Source organism: Eleginops maclovinus, chromosome 23 (assembly GCF_036324505.1).
Source record: "Eleginops maclovinus isolate JMC-PN-2008 ecotype Puerto Natales chromosome 23, JC_Emac_rtc_rv5, whole genome shotgun sequence".
In the NCBI taxonomy this organism is placed as follows: domain Eukaryota; kingdom Metazoa; phylum Chordata; class Actinopteri; order Perciformes; family Eleginopidae; genus Eleginops; species Eleginops maclovinus.
This window is the reverse complement of record NC_086371.1, coordinates 14,612,068-14,636,501: the sequence shown is the minus strand read 5'-3', so window position 1 is coordinate 14,636,501 and position 24,434 is coordinate 14,612,068. Positions and strand designations below refer to the sequence as shown.

The window sequence follows — 24,434 nt, the reverse complement described above, 5'->3', positions numbered from 1 at the left end:
CTTGCATCTATGATAATACACATTTATTGTCACATTTACAACATACAATGGCACATATAAAAAATACATTTGTAAAGAGCTTTGGTACCATACAGTGATCTTGTGCATTTTAAAATTGCTACAGAAAATGACAATGTGTCGTGTATAATGGTGGAAATGCTGTGAGGAAATGCTATACAACAGAAGACTAAAAGCCTCATTTAACATATACACACACAGTACCAGTACAGTTACTCTATATATCGGCCAGCAACAATAGCTGCAAAATAAAGATCTTTAGAAGTTTATACAAAGGCACTCATGCATGTCATCTTGAGCTAAGGCAGTGATATGCTGTATAACGTGTTTGAGAAAGTCACCTGTGGTCACAGAAACTGATTTACTGTAACAGCCACATGATTATCAGTCAGAGTATTCAATCTTTTGTGTGTCGAGAACATTAACTGTATATTCTGTTTATGAAAATCCCAATTTCTTTCTTAATAAAGTGCAAATCTGGCACATAACTATGAATTAAAAGCAAGTAAAGAAATTCACAAATGTCACATACATTTCATATAAAAAAAAAGAAACATCACTATGAAGTATGTAACTAAAAAGAAAGTGTTTCTCATAGTAAAACAGTGCATGTAGATTCTGTCTGTATTTCATGTCCTGGAAATAACATTTTATAAAAATATTATAATACAGTGAACACAGCTACTGATCGTACTTCAGGAACAAATGTAACATAAAGTCCAAATTCAATGACTTAATGATAATGGTTATCACTTAAATGCGAACTACACGTTGGTCTTGTTTGAACAGTATGTCTGTATATTTGTGTATAGTTTGTTTATATTGTTTTGTTAATCATTTAGTGTTATTTAGTGGTTGTGAACAGTTAAGAGTGATACAAAACAGTAAGGGCCTTAGAAAATACATATGGCTAAATATGTCTAAATAAAAAGGCACATAAGTCTTTACTGACTGTAAACTGAGGAGAGTTTGAGAAGAGTACCATATTTATATTATCACAAGCTTCCGTGAAATGACTGAAAGATAACATCCTGCCCATTATTGGTTCATTAAAGTTTCAGAGGTACTAAGTTTGATGCAAAACTCAAGAAAGGGCAAAACTTCTCTGGAGGAAATCATGGTGGGAGATTGCCGTCTCAGCCTAAATGTTGCTACATTGTAGTTTAGTCAAGTTCCCTTTTTTCAGGCAGGATTAAAAATAACACATCCCAGAAAAGGGTTTGTTTTTCTCAGGGTTCCTAGACATGGCTACAAGAAGCTGTCTTCTACCTCAGGCGTCCCGGAGAAACCCAGCAGAGCGTCTCTCTCGCTGGTCTCCTCCGGCCGGTCCTCTTCTGGGAGAATGTTAGCCGTGTCCTGCGACATGGAGTCAGTCTCCTCCTCCAGAGCCAGAGAGCTGAGGGTGGGAAGACAAAACACACACTTATATTGTGCACTGAGTTTTTTTTACAAGAAATTGAAATATACACCCCGGTACACAGTGTCCATTAATGTCTGTTTGTGACCTTGAGATGTTCCTTCCCTTTTTATTTTTCCTTCCAGCAACCACAAGACACATTTCAAATAAAAAATAACATTCTGAATAAAGCTTAAAAATAAAGTATATAATTTGGCCTGCTAGAAGTGGCATAACTGAAACTAAAGCCTAAGCTAGGAATGCGTCTAATACATCATTTTAAATGTTGTTAAAAAAAGAAATACACATAGAAATGTATTCTTGGTCAATCTACTAATTACTAAAAACTTTCAGCGTACCATTACTCTATGATTTACGATTACGAAAGACCGTTGAAAGATGTTGATATTGATTTGCCTATGTACTGAATATTCCTTATTATCTCCAGCATGCGCCAGAGTGATCATGTGTTTGGTTGCATCGGTATTTGTCTGTCTGTCCGCAGCTAATCTCGCATATTACGTAAGCCCATAGCCTTACGTTGAACCGGAGCATGTACCGACTAATTCCATATCCAATATGTAATATAACCCCTAAAGTTAGGTAAAACAAGAGATGAATACATCTCTGTTTTTTTAAATATTTGACGCAACGTTGACTAATAGGGTCAAGTGTAGGTAAACTTTTCAATATTTTGGAGGGGAAAGGGCATCTACTCTCGACTGAGTTTACTTTACCTTTATTTTAAGATGATGCCTGCTGTATCCACAACATCCTCACTGACATGAGTCTGTGGTCCTGGACCAACACCGCTTGGGGTGAAATACCTCAAATGTTAACCACAACGTTAAAGGTTCAGTCTATAACCCAAATGTAAACAGAAGTGTCGCCCCACTGCCAACATTTAAAACATAGGGTTGGAGTCTGCTATCACTCCTGAACTGAATGGCTTCTTTGAACATACAGACTAATACTTTACAGTCTATGTTAATTATGAAAAAGAAAGACTGTTAATATATGTGCATTTGTAAAAGTCAAATATTTACTCAGGCTTTAGAGCCAACTGTGCTTGGCTGCATGTTTATATCCGCCTCCATAATACAGCTATTGTCTCAGCTCAACATCTGGATGAGTGGGTGTGTGGTGGAAAAGAAAACTGCTCTTGTAAAACAAATACATCCTCATCTTTTTTTTTTCTCCCCAACATTTGGCACACATCTGCAGCAGCTTTTTCCAGCAGCTTTGTACCTTGCAGGGCTTTCTGATGTGACATCAGTGAAAACGTCGTCAGGCTTAGGGTCTGGGATGGGAATGATGTATTCGTTGTATGCAGTTACGACTTCCTGTGTGTCTGCCTCTTCTCTGAATTCTCCGGGGATCGGGCTCTGGTTGTAGGGATCCAGGGGAACATAGACGGGGGGTGGGGACCCGAGAGCTGGGTTGGTGATCGGAATGGGTGAGGAGAGTCTGGGTTTGGTGCGGGTGACTGCTGGATGTTCAATCTTCAGGAAGTAATCATTGACTTGGTTGTATTTCTGTTGCAAGGGGACAAATGTTTGCTAATATTAGGAATAAATAATCAATTCTTCATCAACAGCGTGCATATTCAGGACATTGAGCACTAAAGAGTCTACATCTCAGCTGTCAAGACTGTTTACTTGAAGAGTCAGTGAGGAATCAAACTAGTGGACAGTGAGCTGCAGTTTTCTTTCAGCCACTTGAGGGCACCTGACTGTGAGTGACTCAGTAGTTGGATGAATTATAGATAACCTTACTTAAATAACATTTGAAGTTCAAATATATGTGGAATATAGTTTTGAATGCTAGCTCACATCATAGGATGTGTCCTAGCAGACACCCTTGAATCAATATTTAAATAAAATGCCTTTTTGTAGCTCTCGGTCAGCATATTCCCAACACTTTGGACCAGAAAGGAGAATTCAGGCCTTTTTTCAAACTTCTCGTCCCAGCACTTCTTCATGATGTCATAACTGCAACATAAAACAACATACAGTTAACTAATGTCTAATTCCAAATGTGCATGTCTGAGTTCCTGCAGAGGTAAGATTTGTGGCAATGAGACTCACACTTCATCAGAGGCATGTGCAGGTTTGGCCATTCGGTAGCCTCTCTTCAGAGCGCTGTAGAACAACTCATTCATGGGCAGATCAGGGTAGGGTGTTCCTCCTGCAGAAAGCATTCAAATGTGAAGTTATGTATATTTTGTTAAAAACAGCACCATCCGCCATGCATTGCTTTGATTGATGGATGTACATAACAAGTAACCTATTTAATAAAAATACATGAATCAATACAAAACTAAATAACATTAAACTGTAGGAGCACAAAAAACTCGATTTATATCTCAGCTATTCAAAGTCCATCAGTCTGGAAGACAACATGTTCCAGATCTGTAAGAAAATGGATCTGTAAAAGTCCAATGAAAGTGTGATTCAGACGGGGGAAGCGCAGAGAATCTTTGGTTATCTCTTACAGAGGCTAGATTGTGAGCTTGTTTTCCACTATTTGAGTTTAAGCTGCATATGCAATAAACTGTTTCCTTTGTTTTCTTAGTTTCCAAAAATCGTGGGAATGTTTTTTTTCTTTAGAGGAAATGCTAATTTCAAAGATTGTCTGTGCCTAATGGGGTTTAGACCTCTTATGAGTGTTCAAACAAATTGCTACAGTATGTACTTTCAATCTGACATGGACTTTAAATTTGTTTTGCATACACACATTCAATGTCATTATGAACACATAGAAGATATCATTTGCAATTTTCCAAAAGCATGCATGATGTATGTTTGTATGAATTAAAAAGGAGTCAAGCTGATGAAATCTGTACTGTGTGACCTATAAAGCAGTAAAGATGATCCCTCTTACTGTACGTGCAAAACATTTCGGATTTGGATTTCGGTTAATGGCTTGTGTGTTTGTGAGTGTGTTTTTACTGACCCAATGAGAAAATCTCCCAAAGAAGGATGCCATATGACCACACGTCACTCAGGGTGGTATACAAATTATGGAAAATACTCTCTGGTGCCATCCACTTCAGGGGCAGGAAGGTCTGAATGAAAGAAATTATAAATTAGAAAGTCCAGTGGCTATTCCAAAATGCATTTATTTGCAACTAATATAATTATAATTTTGCATAATCACATCAAGCTACTAAGCACTTTTTCACTTCGGTTCGAATACATCATATTCATTTAGTGGTTACCTTAATCCAAAGCAATGTCTAAATGTGCATTAAACTAAAAAGGTAACAAGAGTCAAGTCTTTTCATGTTTTGTATTTTTTGTATTGTTTTAGTGTTGCCACTTACGCTGCCTTTAGAGATGTAGTTGGAATCGTGCATGATATCTCTGGCCAGGCCGAAGTCGCAGATCTTCACCAGTTTCCCCTCGCAAATCAACACATTCCTGGCAGCGAGGTCACGATGGACGCACTGTGGTTGGATGAAATAAAATAGCTGATTTTACACTTTTGTTGTTCTGTTTTAAATAAACTAACAAAATATAAAATGTTAATTAGTGATTTGTAGAGCTGCTGGTAGGTGTATCTTTTTTATTTTCAGACAGTACCAGGCTAGCTGTTTCCAGTATTTTTGCTAAGCTAAGGCTAACTGGCTGCTTCCTATAGCTTCATATATGGTGCAAAAGCATGAATGTTAACACCTGTGGTTACCAAAAACTAATTAATTACAATACATAATTACAATGTTAAGGAATTATTACTTGAGTAATACAATTTTCTCCAATTTATGCTTGAACTCGATCAATTCAGAGCCAAATATTTTACTCTACTAAATCCTTTAACATTATTAGTTATTTTGAAGATTCAGATTAATAATTTTAAAAAACATAAAAATAAATAATTTATTTTTAATTCTTCACTTTTGTTACTTTAAGACTGTACTGCAAACTTTTTTTCAGAACTAATTAATTACCGATTATAGATGAATCACTGTATTTCACTAAGTGTGGTACTATCCATTTCAATGTAAACAAATCCACAGAATCTAGAGTCTTGAGGTAGATATCAACAGCTACATATCCAGCAACATTATTTTTGATATCCTACGTTCTTGGAGGCGAGGAACTCCATCCCCTTAGCCACTTGGTAGCTGAAGCCCAGCAGATCGTCATATGTGAGGACAGAAGAGTCACTGATGAACAGGTCCAATCTGCCGCCACCTGAACACAAAAACAAGGTGAGACAACAGACTTGGGGAGAAAACCTCATAATGGAGGAGCATCTCATAATGGAGGCATTGTTTTGTTGTTTTGGGGGGGTTTGTCCTGTGACTGCATGGGCTGAAATGTAGCTCACGCCTTTCATGTGGTGAAACATTTATAAGGGCTTTTTGATCAAAGACCATAGAGAATTCAAACTGTATTCAGTGATTTATGAGGCAAAAACAATTAATGTGATCATGAAAAACACTATGTTAAGCTCACTGATTAAAACTAGAGCTTTTCACACATAAATACAGCAACATCTCCAAGAATACCTCCATTGTGAGCAGCAGAAAAGACTGGTGGGCGTCACATCATAGTGTACTTCAAGAGTAACTTCCCTGTTTCCTGTGTTAAGCATGCTGAATTCTTCACACTTATTTTCATTTAAAACTCTGGAAAATGAATTAGACTGTTCGGACTTACATCAAAATAGAAACAAACCTTGTTCCTGATAGTTGTCATGCTGGTAGGGAGACTCGTATGGAGAGGGTTGGATGTCTGCATACTTGATGGTGTCCAAATGCTCCTGCATGGGCATGTAGATGGTGGGCTCATCTTTACTCATGTCCATGTATCCTCCGTCACTCTCACTTCCAAAGGACACATACCTGGAGGGACATATGAAGGGATAACTAAACAGACCAAAAGTTATCTTTTTCATGTTTCTTGCTCATATCAAACTTAAATGGAGGGACATGTGTTTCCGTGTCTTTGTTACGTGACAGCAGAGATTTCTTGTGTTTGTCTCAGTGTTTCTCACCCTTTCCTCTGGCTGAGTGGAGTGCTTCCTCCGGAGATGAGGCAGCTGTCATCCTGGTTCTTCTCGGCATAGTACTGCAGCAGGCTGTGCTTATTCCTGTGCAGGTAGTCCACCAGGTCGCCATAGCGACAGTACTCGGTCACCAGATACAGAGGGCCTGATTGGTGCAGAAAGAGAGCCACACTTAATTTTCATCCAACAAAAACACACATCAAAAATCTATTATTGAGCTCCATGTAGTTGGTCAATTCTAAGGAAAGCCTTTAAGTAAGTAAACCGATTTATTAAAGTAGTGATTTGCCTGTCCACTTGGAAGAAATCCTTAAAATAAGTAAATTATGTACTGATGCACACAACACAATATCGTATAATTACATACAAAGCCTACTCATAGCAAGTTTAAAATAAATCGAAAGTTTAAACTGAATGAAATAATTTTAAAAAATACTTCAAAGCATTGCATGTCTTATTTGTTATCAGTCTGGTCTGGAAATGCATTCTTCTTTTGTAACATAATGTAAAATAGTAAATCTAAATTATATCAAATGCTTTAGCCTTCTCATATTATACTTAACTTTAAAAATCTTTGATGGGACAGAGATTAACCTCAGAAGCAGCTCAGAAATGAGGAATGGTTGCTTTTTCTTCCATGTATAGATATTCCCTCAGAACAAAGTCATTTATGTAGTCCACAGACAAAGAAAGGGACATTAAAACAGGTAAACATTTTTCAGTTGCCTTTGAAAAATCATCAACCAACTGAACCGCCATGGCGGTTGTAGGAAATGCACACCGATGATTTAAGGTACTGTCAGACAAACTATGAAACGCCCTTATTAATCATCTGTGTTAGCACAGTACAGCACTACGACTCCCTGTGATGCTTACCTTGTTTGGTGCAAGCTCCCAGCAAATTCACAATGTTTAGGTGAGGGCCCAGGTGACTCATTATCTTCAACTCTGACATCAGAGCCTGAGTCTCACTCCTCCTGGCTGTGGCTGGATGGTGAAACAGAGAGATGTATAAGATTTACGACTGTAATCTACCCACTACCACATTTCATTCTACAATGAAACACTTGCTTCTGTAAGTTGCAATTGTTTTCTTATTTATTTTTTGATTTTAAATACTATGTGGATGCCTTCTTATCTTATACTGTGTTATAAAAGGTGGAAAAAGTACTCCGATGTTGTACTTAAGTAAAACCATAAGCACCAGAGTGTAAGAACACTCTGTTCCAAGTAAAAGTCCTGCAATCAAATTATTACTCAAGTAAAAGTTCAGTATTAGCATAAAAATATACTTAAAAGTATCAAAAGTAAAAGTAGTCATTCTTTAGATTGGCACATATTAGTGTAATATATATTTGATGTTTTTCTTACAATTATAGATGCATTATATTATTTGTAAAGCTGGTAAAGGTGCAGCTAGTTTTACACTCGCTGCACCTTTACTGCAGGGTAGCTTGTGAATTTACTCCAGTGGTAACGAAAGTCTTATTTAAGTGTTAATATTATTTCACATTAATCCAAATCTGTAAAGTAACTAAAAGTATTAAATAAATGTTGTGGAGTAAAAGTATATGATTAACTCTGAATTGTAATGGAGTAGAAGTCAAATATTGCAATACTCAAGTAAAGCACAAGTCCCTCAAAGTTGTACCTAAGTATAGTACTTACTATGTACTATGCTTTGCTGTAACCATGTACATGTCCCCCTCTGTGGGACGAATAAAGGACTTCATATTCTGAGTAGGTCAGCAGGAGGCAGGTGTGAGAACAGGAGACCTGAACACACTGAGAGCAGGACACACTGTGTTCTTTCCAGACATTCAATGACCTGTTGGCTGAAACTCAGACCAGGCTGGCAACCAAACTAAAGACCAGCAGGTTGCTCTCTCAGGGCTCGCAGGAATAAGGCGCTGGTGTCACAATATCTGACAGCTACTGTATGCAGGGGGCTCTGCTGTGGTTTCTATGTGATTCACACAAGTGTGCACATGGCTTTTTACATTGTATATCTTACATTTCAACATTTTCACCGCAACCTTTGTGCTGGACTGGGAATGAGTGAGACCGTACGCAGTTGCCTCAACCACCCTGCCAAAGGCTCCTGATCCAAGAGTGCGACCTAAAACACAAAGACAAGCTCAGTGGGACACAGTGTGAATCGAGCACATGATAGACCTGAAAAGGAAGAGAGATCCTCTCTGTTCATTCAAAAATCTATGTAAACACATTTCTCTGGTAACCAGCCCGAGCAGGTTACAACAGATAAAGAAGTTTAACCATGGAGGGCTTGAGTGAGCTTGGGAAGCTCCCCGTTTGTAATGAGCAGCTGACTACCAATGGCACATCAACAGACACAAAGAGCTTTAAAACGAGGAGGGATTAATGCCAAGAAAACAAGTTTAACAAACCTTACTTAGTATTCTAGCCTCCCAAAACACCAGCAGCCGTGGTAACCTCCTGATGCTACAAAACCTGTTTCTTTGCTTTTGTCTGGCGATCTACTTTCTAAAAGTCTGTTTAGTCACATATCAACAAGTGATGTGGATACAGAACCACTGTAATGACTTGGACTTTGAGAAAAATGTAAATATAATTAAATTATAATCATAAATGTATCAAATAAAATACCATTTAACCAAGTAGTAAAAAGCTAAATAATAAACAACAAAAAAACATAATGATTAAATTAATTAATATAATTCTCATACATAAATAGATTCATACAGGCTTAGAGTGCAATCCAATTTATCCGAAGACTCACCCAGCACCAGGTTGTCTCGCGGCATTTCCCAGGCCAGGTCATAGGGCAGGTGGATGGGATCCACATAGATGTACTCGTGCCCTTCCTGGCTCACGGACTCTATCACTTTCCATCTGATCTCATAGCGAGGTTTCTGAGAGCACAGAAAAAAAACACTCATGTTGGCGGGAAAAAAACGCCCTGAAGTTTCTGTAAAGGTTTACTCGCTGTACTTTGTATTTACTAAATTCTGAACATTAAGTTTGTGACTTTGTTTCTCACCTTCCTCCATACAGCAATGAGGATGATGATAGATATGATAATGATGACAACTAAGGCCAGAACAGCAACCAACACTGCCACCTGGGAGTACAGCGCTGCAACAGACAAACAAAGAACGTTTAACCAAGTTGTCTCTTTTCCAAACAGGTGTTTCACCAGACAACCATGTTTAAGGTACTTGAAATAATATAAATTTGAATGTGTTATTATTTTCATGCTTTAATTATCTTATAGTAAATTAGTACATTGCACATTTAAAACTGGTAAATGACCTTACACTACTTTTATAAATGTCACTTTCTTTCAAAGGATTCAAAGTTATCAAAGGCTTTATGGAAACTGATATATAAAACACACAGAGGTGGGACATTCTTCTGTTGACACCTACTGTTGGACACCAGTTTGACGTCTCTTCTGTCGTGGAGTCCCCCCTGGTTGGTGGACTCACAGCGCACTGTCACCTGCTGGGGCTTGTGGAAGGTCACCTGGCTCCGCACCTGGCTTGTTTTACGAGTGTCGTTGTAGCTCACATTGGTCTGGATGCTCACCACCTCCGGCTCCGGTATCAGACGCTGCCACACCGCGGTCTGGTTGCTACACCTGCAGCAGCACAAGGGAGTGAGTGGACCGAGTCAAAAGCACTCAAAAGTCAGTCACACATAATTTGAATTAACTGAATGCGGTCAGCCTCCTGGTGTTTGTAAAGTGACTTACTTGTGCATGCTGTCACAGCTGTACCACTGGATGGACGGGGCTGGGACCCCCTCAGCGACACAGGTCACCAAGTGTTTCTTTCCAGGGAGGTGATGGTCCATCAGGTCTTTAATCTGAGAGGGAACTACACACAGAGGGAGCAACAGCCATTAATCATTGCTGACACTGATACAAAACAAAGCAGTTCAAGTCAAGCTACATTTAAAAAAGTTTAAATGTACAAGAACGCATTGTATGATGTGGTCATTCTTCAAACAGCCGCTCACCTTGAACCTCCAGGTCGAAAGTCACTTCCTTTGTGTCATCTCCGTTTGTGATGAGAACGCTGTAGAGGCCCTTCTGCTCCCTCCTCACCCTTACCAAGGTTAGAATAGTGACATACCTGAGGGCGAAGAAAAGGTTATTTATAAAACAATTAGGATTATTTAACAGTTTCTACAGAAAAATTAGGACTTTGTATGCACAAAATGAATCATGTGCATGCTTTCTCTTTCTATGCATGTAATTGTTTTTTTTTTAGAAAAGGGAATATATATTCACTTCTTCTAGGTGTCCAAACTAATTTCTAGATATATATCCAGGGAGACCTTTTTTGTTACCAACCATTTATTGTTTTGCCTTTTTCCTCTTTTAAAACCATCATGGATAAGACACCATGTTGAAAAAGCAAATTAAACGTTGTGTTTAGTCCGCACAACCCATCCAAATTCACTCAACTAGGAAATCACACATGTGTTTTTGAGTTTGAATGTGTGTTGGAGATTTGAAAACATGGTCCTGCAAGTATAGCGTTGTTTGGGATTTTACTGAAAGACATATGTGAGTTGTGACAGGTATCCTGTGTTTATGGTTCCCGTGTGATGAGTGATGGAGTTCGCCCTCTTGAGAGTATTGTGTTTCTCTCTGCGGAGGCCTTATCTGGTGACGACTGAAAAGAGTTGCACGCCTCAGGAGGCTGTCACCCTAACTGAAGTGCTCACTTCTTAAATGGATCAACTTGTAAGAGATCTCAATTTGCTTTATGGTATGTAGGAAATTTGTTATGGATTTGGTTGGTCTCACCTAATCTCATGCTCTTGTCTGGTTGTGATGGGTTTGTCTCCCTTCATGGTGGCGCCGTCTTTGCTCCAGCGGACCTGAGGGGGAGGGTAGGCTTCAATCTCCACCCTCAGTTCCACATTCTCCTGCAACCTGGCTGAAATGTTTTGTTTCAGGGCCGCCTTCACGTCCACAAAACCTCGCTCTGAGCAAAGAAATATACATCATCAGCAACATAACATGTCACACACTGGATTATGCATTATTTGTTATTATCTAATTCTCTCTTAATATGAGAAGCGTCATCTTTCATACACTTTAAGTAGTCATGTAATCCATTGTAAATATACAATTATTAATTGTATTATAGTCATATTATTGATTATATTTAAGTTCACTGGAAGGGTAGATACACTACTGTAGTGCTGTTGTTTGATGCTGATCTTCTGTGGCCAGACACTATCTTTCTTTTCCACTAACATCTCCAGAGACCACTACTAAACTGTCTCCATGGAGCATGGCGGCTCAAGCTATTCAAGGATTTCATAAACATAACACACCTCGCTGCAGAACGAATAAGCATTCACAGACCCAAATGCACTCAGTGTCTAGAACTATTAAGAGAATATTGGTATAATGAACCCTGCTTATATTCACCCTCAGGTTTCAAAACCACATTTTGCCTTGATGCTGAACTTTTTTAGGGTTAATGTTTGAATTCAAAAGTTACACCAACAAGGGCTCAGTTTCTGCTGTCAGGCGGGGAGGTTTAAATGCGGCCTGCGGTCCTTTGACGTATGTCATCTTCCCTTTCAACGATGTCACTCTGCAATAAAGGCTAAACTGGTCCAAAAAAGAAAAAGCTAACATTACTTGTCTACCTGGAGTTTATTCCCATAAGTCTAAATATAGAGCTGCTGTACCCCCTTGGTCTGTTACTCAAGGTATCACTCAGGGCATGCAGGCCATGTGAAAGGTTTATTTCACACTTTGAACAGAAATAAACAGAGGTCCTCTTCATTTCCTTCAAAAGAGGCACCTCTTTCACCTTGACTTGTAGAGGTTTACATAATAAGCGTTTTTCTCTCTGTCAGCGAAACACAATAATAATCTGTCCAGCATTAGTTTGTTTTAGTTGTGTGTGGATGCGTGGCTTAGGCTAACCGAGCACAGTGATGTTGATGCTGGCAGAGGCAGTCTGGTCTTGGACACCCTCGTAGACATGGCACACATAGTTTCCGCTGTTGGCCACCATGGCATGAGGGAAGATCAGGCAGGAGCGCATGTTCATGTTTGGCAGGACGTCTGTCAGCGGTTCAATCTCATAGTCCTTGAATTGACAAGAATGTGACATTTTAACATCAAGTTGAATATGATTATGAAATGATGTGTTGTTTTATTTTTGTATATATTTTAATTCCTCTAGATACTACATGTAAGTGAGTTTTTCTGCCTTCTTCCGTACGATTTATTCTCAGCCAAAATCTGAAAAGCTGAATCTTTTTATGATTCAAGAATGAATTCAAAAGAACAGACTATTACAATACCAACACCACATGTTGTCAGAAGAATATCACAGGGGGATTAAATCTGAGGTGTGTCTACATCTTGATACAATTTGGGCTTGGCCATGAAGCCCGAGAGTGATCAGGAATGGAAAGCTGAACAAAAGCATGTTTCTGCTCCACTCCCACTCACCTCACTTTTGGGAATATCCCACGAAAAAAATGCTATCTCCACTCCGTGCACTGTGCAGTTTACTGTCAGTGGTTCGCCCTGCTTCAGGACGGTGTTCGATGCATTGATGTAGACATCGATGGCCTCTGGGACTGCGACGGGAAGAGAGATGAAGAGGTGGTGATGTTATTTATCAAAACAATAATGTCGAAAAGTGTCCTTCACAAGTAATCAATAACATGTTTGACATTTAACATGTTTGAAGTGTGGGTCAAATATACCCTCAAATTATATAATTATCTCATCAGTATGAGTCAGAACTAAACATTGTAGCTGGATCCAATATTCAACACAACTCTGTTCTTCTCATTTCTCGAAACATGATGTGAAGCATTTTTATCTGTGTGATCTCTAGACGTATTATTGCACACTGAGACTAAAAACCCAATATTTACCTCATTATCCCCTCACTATAGAGAACTCACACACCCTTCATAGTGAGATTTTCAACAGAGAGTTGTAAAGTGACCAAAGCACATGTGTTAGTATGGGAATGGATTATATGTTTGGATTGACAGTGTAGTGGCTACCAAACTTCTAGATAATGCTGCACAAGCTGTTTGAAGAGATGTGATGGACATTTTACGAGTAATTTTATGGCTCTTTAAAAAGATGGAACCATTAACTTTAATAGTGTGGGTGTAGGCATACATTGAATTAAAGGGGCCAACTATGTGTGTGTGAGTTTGCTAGAGTTTCAGCACACACGGGAGGGTGTCGATAATAAACACATTTTGATTCTGGGAAAAGTTGTTTCTCTAACCGAACTCTTTAACCTGAACACTTACTGGCAATGCTGAAGACGTAGAAGGCCTGAGACTCCTTCACCTCCCCGTTCATCTCTCCACGACACACATATGTCCGGTCCTCTAGCGGTGCCTTGTACCCCTCGCTGGGGACATACAGCCCCCTGATGGGCAGATCTGTGTCCCTCTCATACAGGGTTACATTGATGTCAGGATTGCTCACCACACATGGGACGGTGCTCTCCTCACTGGTCTTTGTTACCATGCCATGGAACCTCTCTATGAACCACACCTTAGGGTCTGTGGAAAAAAAAGTCTGTCTGATTATATACCTTCCAATCGTGGATCCAACAATAGCTGCATACATCTCCGTATTTGAATTTTTCTTTCTATGGGGTAAAATGTTGATATGCTTCAGTAGCACACTCAAAACGTTCCAGGTGTTTAAGCATGCATAGTGACTGTAGAGTGAAGTGTACTATATTTTGTCACTTTACAATGATACAAATCACATGCATTTTAGTACGCAGTGAGGAATTGAGTTTATTTTATCAATGAGATACAGTCTTGTTTCCACTACACAAGACATACTGTTAAATTGTCTTTGATGTAAGGCATCTCTTACGAGCTATATGAAACTGACCAGTACCTGGAACAAAAACAGCCACCTCCTTAGCTTCTCCAGCGTATCGGTCAAAGCACACATACACCCCTGTGTGCTTCCAGCTCATGTTCCACAAGTTCAAAACACTGGATCTAGCATTGCTTTGCACAATTTCGTAGGTTTGACCACCATCTTGAACTTGTCCCACTTGGAAGTACGGCACATCGTCCCTCTTGAACTCCCACGTCACTAGGCCTGAGCCGGAGCAGGTGAGGCTGAGAGAGGAGCCCTCAGACAGGGTGAGCTCTTTGTAATCGGGTGAGATCTCTGCACAGCGCAGCTCGGTGCAGAAATACAGGAGAGCTGCAGTTGGCACAAGAACAAAGGTCAGGTTGGAGGTCAAAGAGGCAGCAGCATGAGGTCAAAGGTTAAATCAACAATACATGGCAGATCCTGTTCTATCTCTAAATGATGAAAGATATGAGCTGTCTGGAGAGGAAATGTGGGAGGATAATGATGCCCTGTCCCTGACAGATGTATTTTCAAATGACAGAGGTCATTGAAATCTACCCCCCTACCCACCCCTAAGAACATACTGTTTGTTTTTGTAATGTTAAAGATATAACCATTTCAATATTTTATACATTGACTGATATATTACTTTTTATTTGGACGCTTTATTTAAATGCTTTTAAATTTGAAATCTGGAAGATACAAAGCTTGCATGCTAAGCTTGGCATCATGCTATTCGCTTCCCTGCAAAACATCATGCAGTCCTGCTTCATATTTCCATTTCTGTTTGTTTATTGAAGCTCTCACCTGTAACTGTGACCGTCAGATGAAGCGTGGATGCCGTCACCCTCCTCATGGTAAAAGCATTCAATGCACTTTGTCTGCTGGACAAAAAGGAAGGGATAACAATGCTATTTAAACTTCATGTACCCTTAATGGAAATAATCCGACCCCACATTGGCTTCAAAGTAAATTCATCTAGAAAAAAATTATCATTCTTTCCACACAATATTCAAAAGCTGAAAAGCTGGTTGACATAGACCCCAATCAACTCAGCACAACAGATCACATCTCTCATCAGGCTTTATATCGTGATGGATTGATTTCTGTCCTCATCAGCTTTAACAGGTCAGGAAAAGCAGGAGTTTAGATAATAAAACACATTTTAAAAATTGTTTCCAAGTAAATGCTCTGCTCAAATAATCAAACAACATGTATGTCGTCAAGCTGCTTTCTTTAATGATTTCTGGTCATCAAACATGAGTCTGAGGTGCAGATGCAGTTCGCTCTGGAGGTATTTTATGCCTCGCTGCACCAGGACAGAGCAACAATGTCTGTCTCTTCTTGTTCCCGGTTCACCGGCATTCTGCCCACTAACAAACGGGTCACTGTGTGCAGCTCTGCAACACACTCACTGGCAACAACGCTGCGTCCAAGCTATTCTAGAGCCGTGCTGAGCCATTAATTGGTTTTGTTGTATACAAAAGTAAAAATGAGGGCATTCACACAAGCTGCTGAAACAGGAATGTACTCATGATTCTGAAAGTTGCTTAAGTTTTGATATATTAATAGAATTTCATGATGTTCTCCAACTTGATATCAGGGATATTGGGGTCAAAGGTGACTAATACTTACTTTGCTATCCTCCCATACAATCATTAACCACTGTTAGCAATGCCAAGAATAAAGGCAGAAGGAGATAATGAGGAGGGGAGGAACGGTTTGTTATTATGTTTGGGATGGGGGTTAAGCCTTGCAGCACACACACACGTCTGGAAACAGTTAAGGATGGATCACAGGCCTGTATGCAAGAGGGTGGGAAAGAGAGTGAGGGCGGAAGAGCGTGCCTTGGGAAGAGCGAGGGTGGAGGAGGAAGTGAGGGAGAGAGGCAGTGGAAAAGTTGTGAAATGTATCTTGAGCAATCTTATCCAATATAATGTTTTACGATAATGTTTTCCAATTTTACAACTTCTATTTTAAGAAATGTGACTATCTTTAACCATTTTGTGACTGACCAAGTGTTTTAAAGATTACATTTCTCAATCTTATCTCAATGTTTTCAGGATTTAATATTTACTTAAACATGTTTGACAACATCTCCTCTAACACTGTTTCTTTAAAAGTGACACTGATTTTGTAATAAGAGAGGACATATGATTTGGCACTTGTGGTAAAAAGTTTCATGACTAACAAGTCAAAGCTAGTTACTCAAACCAGAGATACATGTTGTCTCTAAATTAACTGCCTTTGGCATTTCCGCTCTCAAACCATAACCTCTAGAGTTGCTCCAAAAACATGACTGGTCCATTTCCTCCCCGACCTCCTGGTTCTAATAAAAAGGGTTGAAGGAGAGACTGAAAAAAGGGAAACGTTTCTCCTTTGTGTCATAGTCCACACACACACACACACACACACACACACACACACACACACACACACACACACACACACACACACACACACACACACACACACACACACACACACACACATGCACTCACACAAATATCTCCCCCTAATTTTTGTCACTGATGTCTGTGTACAGTTCACGTTCCCACAGTATATCTCTGGAACTTTCCCAGGACCGCTGATACTCTTGGGACCCTGCTGGTGATGACGGCGGGAGCAAGGGGGGCCACCTTTTCCCTGGGGGCCCCAGCAACCAGCAACAAGGGACAGTCCACTGAGGAAGCCGTACATCAGCGCTTACGAGAACCAGTAACCTCAGTGTCAGGGACGTTGATCTTGAGCGACAACAGACAAACGCAGCGACGCCAAAGGCATGTGTCCCTTGGCAGCATGAGGACTAACAAATCTTATTGGGACTGGCTGCTGATGCTATTTCTGCTTAGCCAAGTCAAAGAGCTACATAAGGGCCACTGCAGGATATGAACTTACATCTTAGATCAGCAAAAAAATGAACAAGAAACTAGGTGTGTTCAAATCTTTTTCTGGGGTCTTTGAAAAGGACGGAAAAATAATGTTTGGCTACTGCAACATGATGAGGTTTCATGTTGACCGATGGGCAGGGGGGGATTTTGAGTGGAGAAGGAATTTGACCCTCAAGATATGATGAGCTGACAAGGATCAGAGGGCCAAAGAGAGCTAGACGAGCACTTTAAAAAGATTTAAGAGAGTGAACACGACAGAAATATTTAGCAAGTTCATGGAAGTCGTAATCTTTCTGTGAGATTATCTCTAAAAACAGTTGTAAACACTTGTTGTGCTTTACTCTGTCATGGTCATATCTTTAAATTGTTAAAAAAGGGTCAGGACAAGTGAATCCAGCAAGCGGTTTTGGCAGTATCTCAGTAACATTGACTTAGTAAAGACATGTTGCAGTAAAATTAAAAACCTATTCGTTGGTAGCAGAGTCAACAAGGGTGCTTGAGGCAATTTACAGTAAGAAAAATCAATGATATTCCTAAATCAAGTCAGGTCAAGTGGCTTTCAATCTAAGGAGTTTGTGGTGGGTCTTAAGGATCTGAAAACATTTTTCTAACACATGTTTATTTATGTCTTTTCAATCTTTGAAAACACTTCATTTCTGCAATGATTGTGGAGGTCAAAAACAAACAGTGTTTATGTAAGTGATGGCACAGTAATCGCCATGACGGATAAACTGTTATCCCACTGTATACGTTTCCCACTGATGCTGGGAATTTGGTGGCTGATTGACCCCTTCCTTGTTTTCATAAACGATGCTGCTACACTCAAAGTGCCACCAGCTAATAAGGAATGCTAAAATCGACCTTAGCGGGACTCATGCAGACCAGGCATTACCCCACAGCAGCCTGTAATCCCACTCCTTGGATTATCTATATACTGTAGCTGCATGTTTGATTCAAACATCTGGCAGTGATGAAGCAATCCTCGATGAGGTGGGAACTGCTTTGTGAACCACGTTTGCAACCAACTGTTTGCTCAATTGGGTCCCAAGGGGGTTGCATTTAGAAAAAAGTGTAATCTATAACAAAAGAGGAGAAAGACGTCCAAAAAGCAGCTGGAAAGCTCTAACTTCCTGTAAGCCAAAGGGGAATTGTTTTGTTCTTGTGTGGGTGTAAGGCTGTGATGCATCAATGACACAGCAGACCACCACAAAAACTAACCAAATACTCATGGAGAAAACAAGAGATGTCACAAAGAGTACAGGATAAAATGAAACTTCTACAAAGAGGAGAAACTGCTTTAAATAACAAGCTGCACCGAAAAAGATGTAAACAGACAATCAGGAATAAAGAAAAACAAAAACAGATAGACAGAAAAAAAACTACTGAAAAAATAAATATCAATATTCAAGAACTTAACCAATTAGACCAATGACAAAGCATGACAAATCAACACACCGCAAAAGCACTGCACAAAGCACCAGACGGGGGGAAAGACAACAAAGGGAGCTTGCAGACATTCAGAATACAATTTATGTGAGACACCACATTAAAGCACAGAGTGAGACAGCAGAGGGAGTGCACACACAGCTCACATCACACACACTGATGTTTACTTGGCTGATGTGTACAGAAAGCTGTTATCTGCAAAAAAAAACAAACCTCTAATTTAGCAGTCACTTAATGCTTAGATCAAACAAACTATCACTGAACACTTTGATGAGAACACGTGTTAAATTGTGTCACTAAAAAAGCTGCAGCGCAAAATAAATGCACTTTTTTAGCATTTTAGAAGGATGTCAAGTTTTCTTGGCCCATCTCTGAACAGCAGGACTTTGGCAAGCTCTGTGGGAAAAAAATGACCCAATGAGCCTTTGTTAAAACAAACCTCCATTTTTATCACGGACCGACCCCCCTGAGACAAACCTTCTTGTCCCTCCGCAGCAGACCCACGTTGCACTTCAACCACCCCAGGCACCCTAGCTGTCCCCCTCTTTTGGCTAATTCACACTGCACATTGCCAAATCTGTAATAATGACTGATGAGCCACAGGCTTATGAGTAAAAGCCAGTTTCAGCGCAGAGAGCACACATGTCATCAACATGCTGTCAGAATAAGTTACTCTAAACAGGAAATGTGTGCAGTCTGTTTATGGAGCCTGTGTTTGTATCATAAAAGTCCATCTTTCATATTGAAGGAGAGTGGAAGACAGTTACACTTCAAATTTGTGAACTATGAAACATTTTGTTTTTGCAGGAATGTCAGGGCTTCATATATAGGTTAGATTCCATGTGTTTTTTCAATACACTTTTCGAGCCATGTGTGCCATGTTTAATGCTGCAATAATAGACTATTTTTGCCAGTTCCAGGGCACAATCTCGGGCAGTACAAGCAGTGACCTTAACACTTAACAAAAGTCCCATGGAAATGTAGCGCAACAGTTGTTGTTTCTAGTTCTGTAGTCCAGCGTTATTAGGCCATTTCAGAAGATGAAAACACAATAAAACGTATGACATTTAAATCTCAAACAATGAAAATAGAAAACTTGATGCACCCATGGCCTTTATGCTTTTGTCATGACCTCCATTCTCCTCTTTGGTCCCAGATACAGATTTGATTTCACTCTATTTGACATTCAAGTCACATGCTGATTCTTTTGCTAATTATTTTATTCACAACCTGAAAGCAACAACAAGAGGGGAGCTGAAAAGTCGGGAGATTTTTTGTCTGTGTTATCAAATATATATGTATAGTACGATAGAGACATGCCACATATTTCTATACTCAAATTGTCTGTGTCACCATAGTTTTGGCAAATGTTGCAATACATATTAATGCTGAAATGAAGTCTTACATTGTCATTGTGCTAGCTGCAGTGGCTAACAGCAAAAGTTACCGTTTGATAGATATGTCTAAATTACACCGAACCCAAACAAGAAGCTGCGGTTCACAGCACTTTGAAAAATTCTGTATCATCAAAAATGTATCCTGTAACTCTAGAGCTTGAAGCTGCACTAAAGCCAGATAAAGTTTGCAATGTCATATCCCTTACCTTGTCTTACCGTTACTGCTGTTGATTAACCCCCTTTGGTTTTCATTTGGTTCAGCATTAGGACACAGTGACTGTGAGTGGTCTTACCTCAGCAACCAGAGTGACTCTGTACTCATGCTGAGGCAACACATGTTTGGGAAACTGTGGATTTTGGTTTGCTCCCTTTCAAACAGAGTTGTAAATGCTGTTTGTAGTGGCGGTGGGGGGATGTGAGGGGCTTCTGGGTAAAATTGACGGTTGTAGAATGACAGCCTTGGATGTGGCTAGTGTTTGAAATCAGTTTAATGATCTAATTTTCGTCTCATTTGGGAACCTAAATGAGGGGAAAATAAATAGGATGACAAGAAACTAAAACAGCAGTTTTCATTGAAGTCATGTCCATTATTTGAGTAGAACATTTCAGGGTTGATATGAGTGAGGTTGTCATGTTGTGTGTGCTTCGTCCCAATCCGAGCTAATTCAAACCGCTCTTTGGGAATAAGGGGATATCAGGTATATGTGCTAGCATAAGCAGCAGCACATCCTCCCATGCTTTTCTGAGACCTCTGCACCCTCCTTTTTCCTGAACACTGGCCGTCAAACCAACACTTAAGGGTATAAGCCCCCCAACCTGCCCCGTGAGAAATGGAGGACGCCTACACACACTTCCACTCCTTCTGACACACCCACCCCCCCTTAAAGTCAGAAACAGCTGAATACAATTAGCCCTGACTGGCTTTAAGTTCCACTCCCTGAACTCGATAATGTTGGAAGGAAGAGGAAAAAGCAGGAAAAAAGTGACAGTAAAGCATCAATCTGGCTTAATTTATACAATGTGTGCAGTTTTAGTCAAACAATCTTGGACAAGGTCTTCTGGGTATTGTTTTCTATGCATGAGCATTGATAAATCAGATCACTGTTGCTCAACAATGTTCCCACATTTCTCATAAACATAAAAACAACCTGAGAGAAATACAAACCAGTCTCTGTTTTTCATTGTGTTGAATATTCATATCTTGTAAAAGCAAAGGCTGTTTTTCTTCCGCCGCCTGTTTCACTAGAGTGAATCACCAATTCTAGTATATTTTTGTTGGACCAAGGACAGCAACAACTCCAGAGAGAATGAGTGGAGCTTTATAATGATCTCATGTGGAGACATAACTTCCTGCTGAAAATCTGGATTTTTCTATGGTTATGGTGAACAGGCTTTGTTTTTATTAATATATTTATCACAAAATATAACTAATAACTGTTGTCTTTCCGTACAGCACAGGCAGTGGAGAAAACAGAACATTGTTTCCCTCTGCAACGTAGTCTAAATGTAGTTTGCCATATTTGAATAAATATGCTTGTCTACTGTTTTACCCATATGTTTGAACAGCTACATTGAAAATGAGCTCTTTGGATTTTAAGGGTGATTTCATGAGTTTGATATTATAAATCACAAAGAAACACTTCATCCAGGAGTCATCCTACAGAGGTCCTGTGCTCTCTGGCTGAGGATGAGATGCAGCTGCCTGTCAGCTCTTTGCGAGTGGGTGGGAGAGAGAGAGAAAGAAGGAGGGAAGGAAGACCAGATGGAAAGGCAGCCATACAGGATGCTGTATCACTGCACCACTTAGTCTAGCTATAAGATTAAAATAATAAGTACCTCATTTAAGAATTAGGGACCCATAGGCATGGCAGGAGTCGACCCATAGGCACGGCAGGGGCATGAGACTGATATGATTTCTAACAGCTCAGTTCAAAAGTATGAGGGTGAATTATGAGTCATAGACTGCTATGTCTAATAAAAACAAGATGCACCCACCAATAAGTGTCAGAATAATCATGTGATAACATTTCTGATAGTTCTGCATTACTTTTTAAACTCTATGCTGCTTCCAGATCTTATCAACGTCACACTGGTCTTCAGAGCACGGTTGCTGAACAGCTGTTAGTTCCGCTCACAGAAGATAAATCCCAAGAAGACAGAATAGGATGAATGTGTTTAAAACTTGCTGCTGAGTGCAGGCTGTTACATATCGGCACATGTGAGTCAAACCAGACTGCTGGCATGTTTTCTGCATGGTCATAATGTACAGCACATTTTCTCAGAGTGGCTGGCATGTGGAGAGCCCGGAGAGCCAGGAAACAGCTGATGACTAAGGATTAGGTCTGGGCCAGGGGAGTGCAGCCGACTGGGCTGCACTGCATTGGGGCCTGGGAGAAGAGCTTCAGCACATACCAGCAGCCTGACGCACAGGAAAAAGAAATTCCCCTAAAATTTCACCACGTTTTACAAATCCATGCAATAAAGATCTGTCAAGAGCGTATCCACTGGTCCTGTGTTCAGCAGGAAACATAAGGCTGATGGTAGAACTATGACATGAATGCAACACCGTCTAATACCATTGACGGTTAAAGTATGACATGCATGCAACTTTCCAAAAGCTCATCCAGACAACAGTACTAGACAAAGCCTGGACTGAAATATCCACAAAGCCAGAGAAGATCAACAACTTCAAAAGGAATCTCCTAACTGAGGAGGAGAGCAGCAGACACAAAACACATGCCAACGTTGTTTTGACCTCAGCTTATGCAAATTCAGAGAGGTTATCTGTATAAAGATGACGAATGTGCAGCAAACCAACCCAACAACTTAAAACTACATCAGCCGCACATAGTAAGGAAGTGAGGAAGCTTTCAGGTGCAAAACATATGGCGGATTAGGAAGAAAAGACATGCATGCCACATGTGTTTGCCATGAAATAGCTCACATTGCTATAATGTTACTCATGCCAGGCACTTAAACCTTCTCCTGTGATGAATGAGAGGGGGTCTCTGCGTTCCTCAGAACAGACTGTATCACTACTTTAGTAGAGAGTTACATTTACAAAAGGGTGGCCAAGGCATTGAGTTGTGAGTTGAGGTTGCTATGTGTTATCACTAGGGGATCCAGAGGATGCCATTGACAGGGACTGATACCAGGACTGATATCAATATATAGCCACGGCTTTTCAATGAGCTTCTTGATGTAGCAATACAGAGAGGATTGATTCTGTTAGGGCTATTCACAAGGGAGGAAAGAGACTGATGGTCTAGCGGAGAGGAGCGCCAGTTCACTCAGGGTGACTGAAGAGAGCTGTATAAACAAGCCCTTTAGCAGCGAAGCACAAAATGGAGCACATACAAACAGCTTGTGCCATAAAGACCAGTGTGTGTGTGTGTGTGTGTGTGTGTGTGTGTGTGTGTGTGTGTGTGTGTGTGTGTGTGTGCGTGCGTGCGTGCGTGCGTGCGTGCGTGCGTGCGTGTGTGTGCGTGTGTGTGTGTGTTTGTGACACCCTGGGATACCTTGTCTAACGCATTCTGTTAGTGAGAAGATAAACATTGTTAAAGTTGCGCTAGGTAAAGAATGAAAAGGTGTCTATGTACAGAGATGCAAGCCGTCACCGTGTTGATGTTTGAACAGGTTGCTCACACTCTTTCACATTGTAATTCCTGGTGTGTACACATGCAAGTATGTGGAAAACAAATACCGCCAACAGAGACACATTACCACTAAGTAGCAACAACATCACACAAAACGACAGATATGACTTTTTTATGTCTTAAGCTGACAAACCTGATGATTGTATCAGTCTAAAGGTATACATGCAGTGTAGAGTTGTCCGTCAGAGAGAGGATGAGGTGCATCCTCTCTCTGACAGACAGCTAGGAAATGTAATCTGTCACAGTGGGTTTGCAATGCAGGATAAGGGAATGTTCACCCCTTTGTACAGTTCATCTTCATTTCTGTCAACAGCTGCCAAGCAGCCATGACTAAAAGTAAAATCTTTAACAATGATAGAGAAATCAGATCTCTTACCTTCAGAGTGATCCTACAAGCGTAGACTTCCCTCACTGTCCGAGGAGTTTGGCTGCCAGCAGTCGGTCCCCTCCTTCTGAAATCAGAGGAAAGGTTTCCAGCTGGTTGTCTCTACAGGGGCTGCTGCTTCAGATGTATAGATCCCTCAGATGTTCAGAGTCTGAGGTTAATCTCCGCTGTCCCGAGAGTCCGCCGGAGGAGGTACAGCTCTGAGCCTGGCTGTTTGTTTAGTCAAATCACAGCACCACAGGGGGCTCCTCTCCTCTCTCACACTCTGGAGAAGCCTGCCCGCTCCTAAAGAGTGCTGTAAGTTTAAAAAGAAGTGTTCTCAATGGCGCACTCACATACACACTTCCCTGACAGATTCA

The 24,434-nt window shown here is 40.4% G+C and overlaps 1 protein-coding gene across 2 annotated transcripts; it reads right to left on the bottom strand.

The window, feature by feature from the left end:
* Positions 1–8: 8 nt before the first annotated feature.
* On the bottom strand, positions 9–24,434 carry pdgfrb (platelet-derived growth factor receptor, beta polypeptide). Of its 2 annotated transcripts, none has more exons than XM_063876740.1 (23): positions 24,067–24,434; positions 15,108–15,184; positions 14,334–14,651; positions 13,727–13,984; positions 12,900–13,030; positions 12,366–12,531; positions 11,226–11,406; positions 10,430–10,545; positions 10,164–10,287; positions 9,838–10,049; positions 9,450–9,544; positions 9,189–9,321; positions 8,442–8,546; positions 7,304–7,414; positions 6,416–6,572; positions 6,097–6,263; positions 5,498–5,610; positions 4,740–4,862; positions 4,370–4,481; positions 3,502–3,601; positions 3,300–3,405; positions 2,663–2,949; positions 9–1,414 (listed from the first exon to the last, which is right to left on the bottom strand). In XM_063876740.1, the coding sequence occupies exons 2-23, from the start codon at positions 15,154–15,156 to the stop codon at positions 1,267–1,269; spliced, it is 3,312 nt and encodes a 1,103-aa protein (XP_063732810.1). In that variant the 5' UTR covers positions 15,157–15,184; positions 24,067–24,434; the 3' UTR covers positions 9–1,266. The 2 variants fall into 2 exon arrangements, with proteins under 2 accessions (XP_063732810.1, XP_063732809.1); XM_063876739.1 differs by having other exon boundaries at positions 15,108–15,181.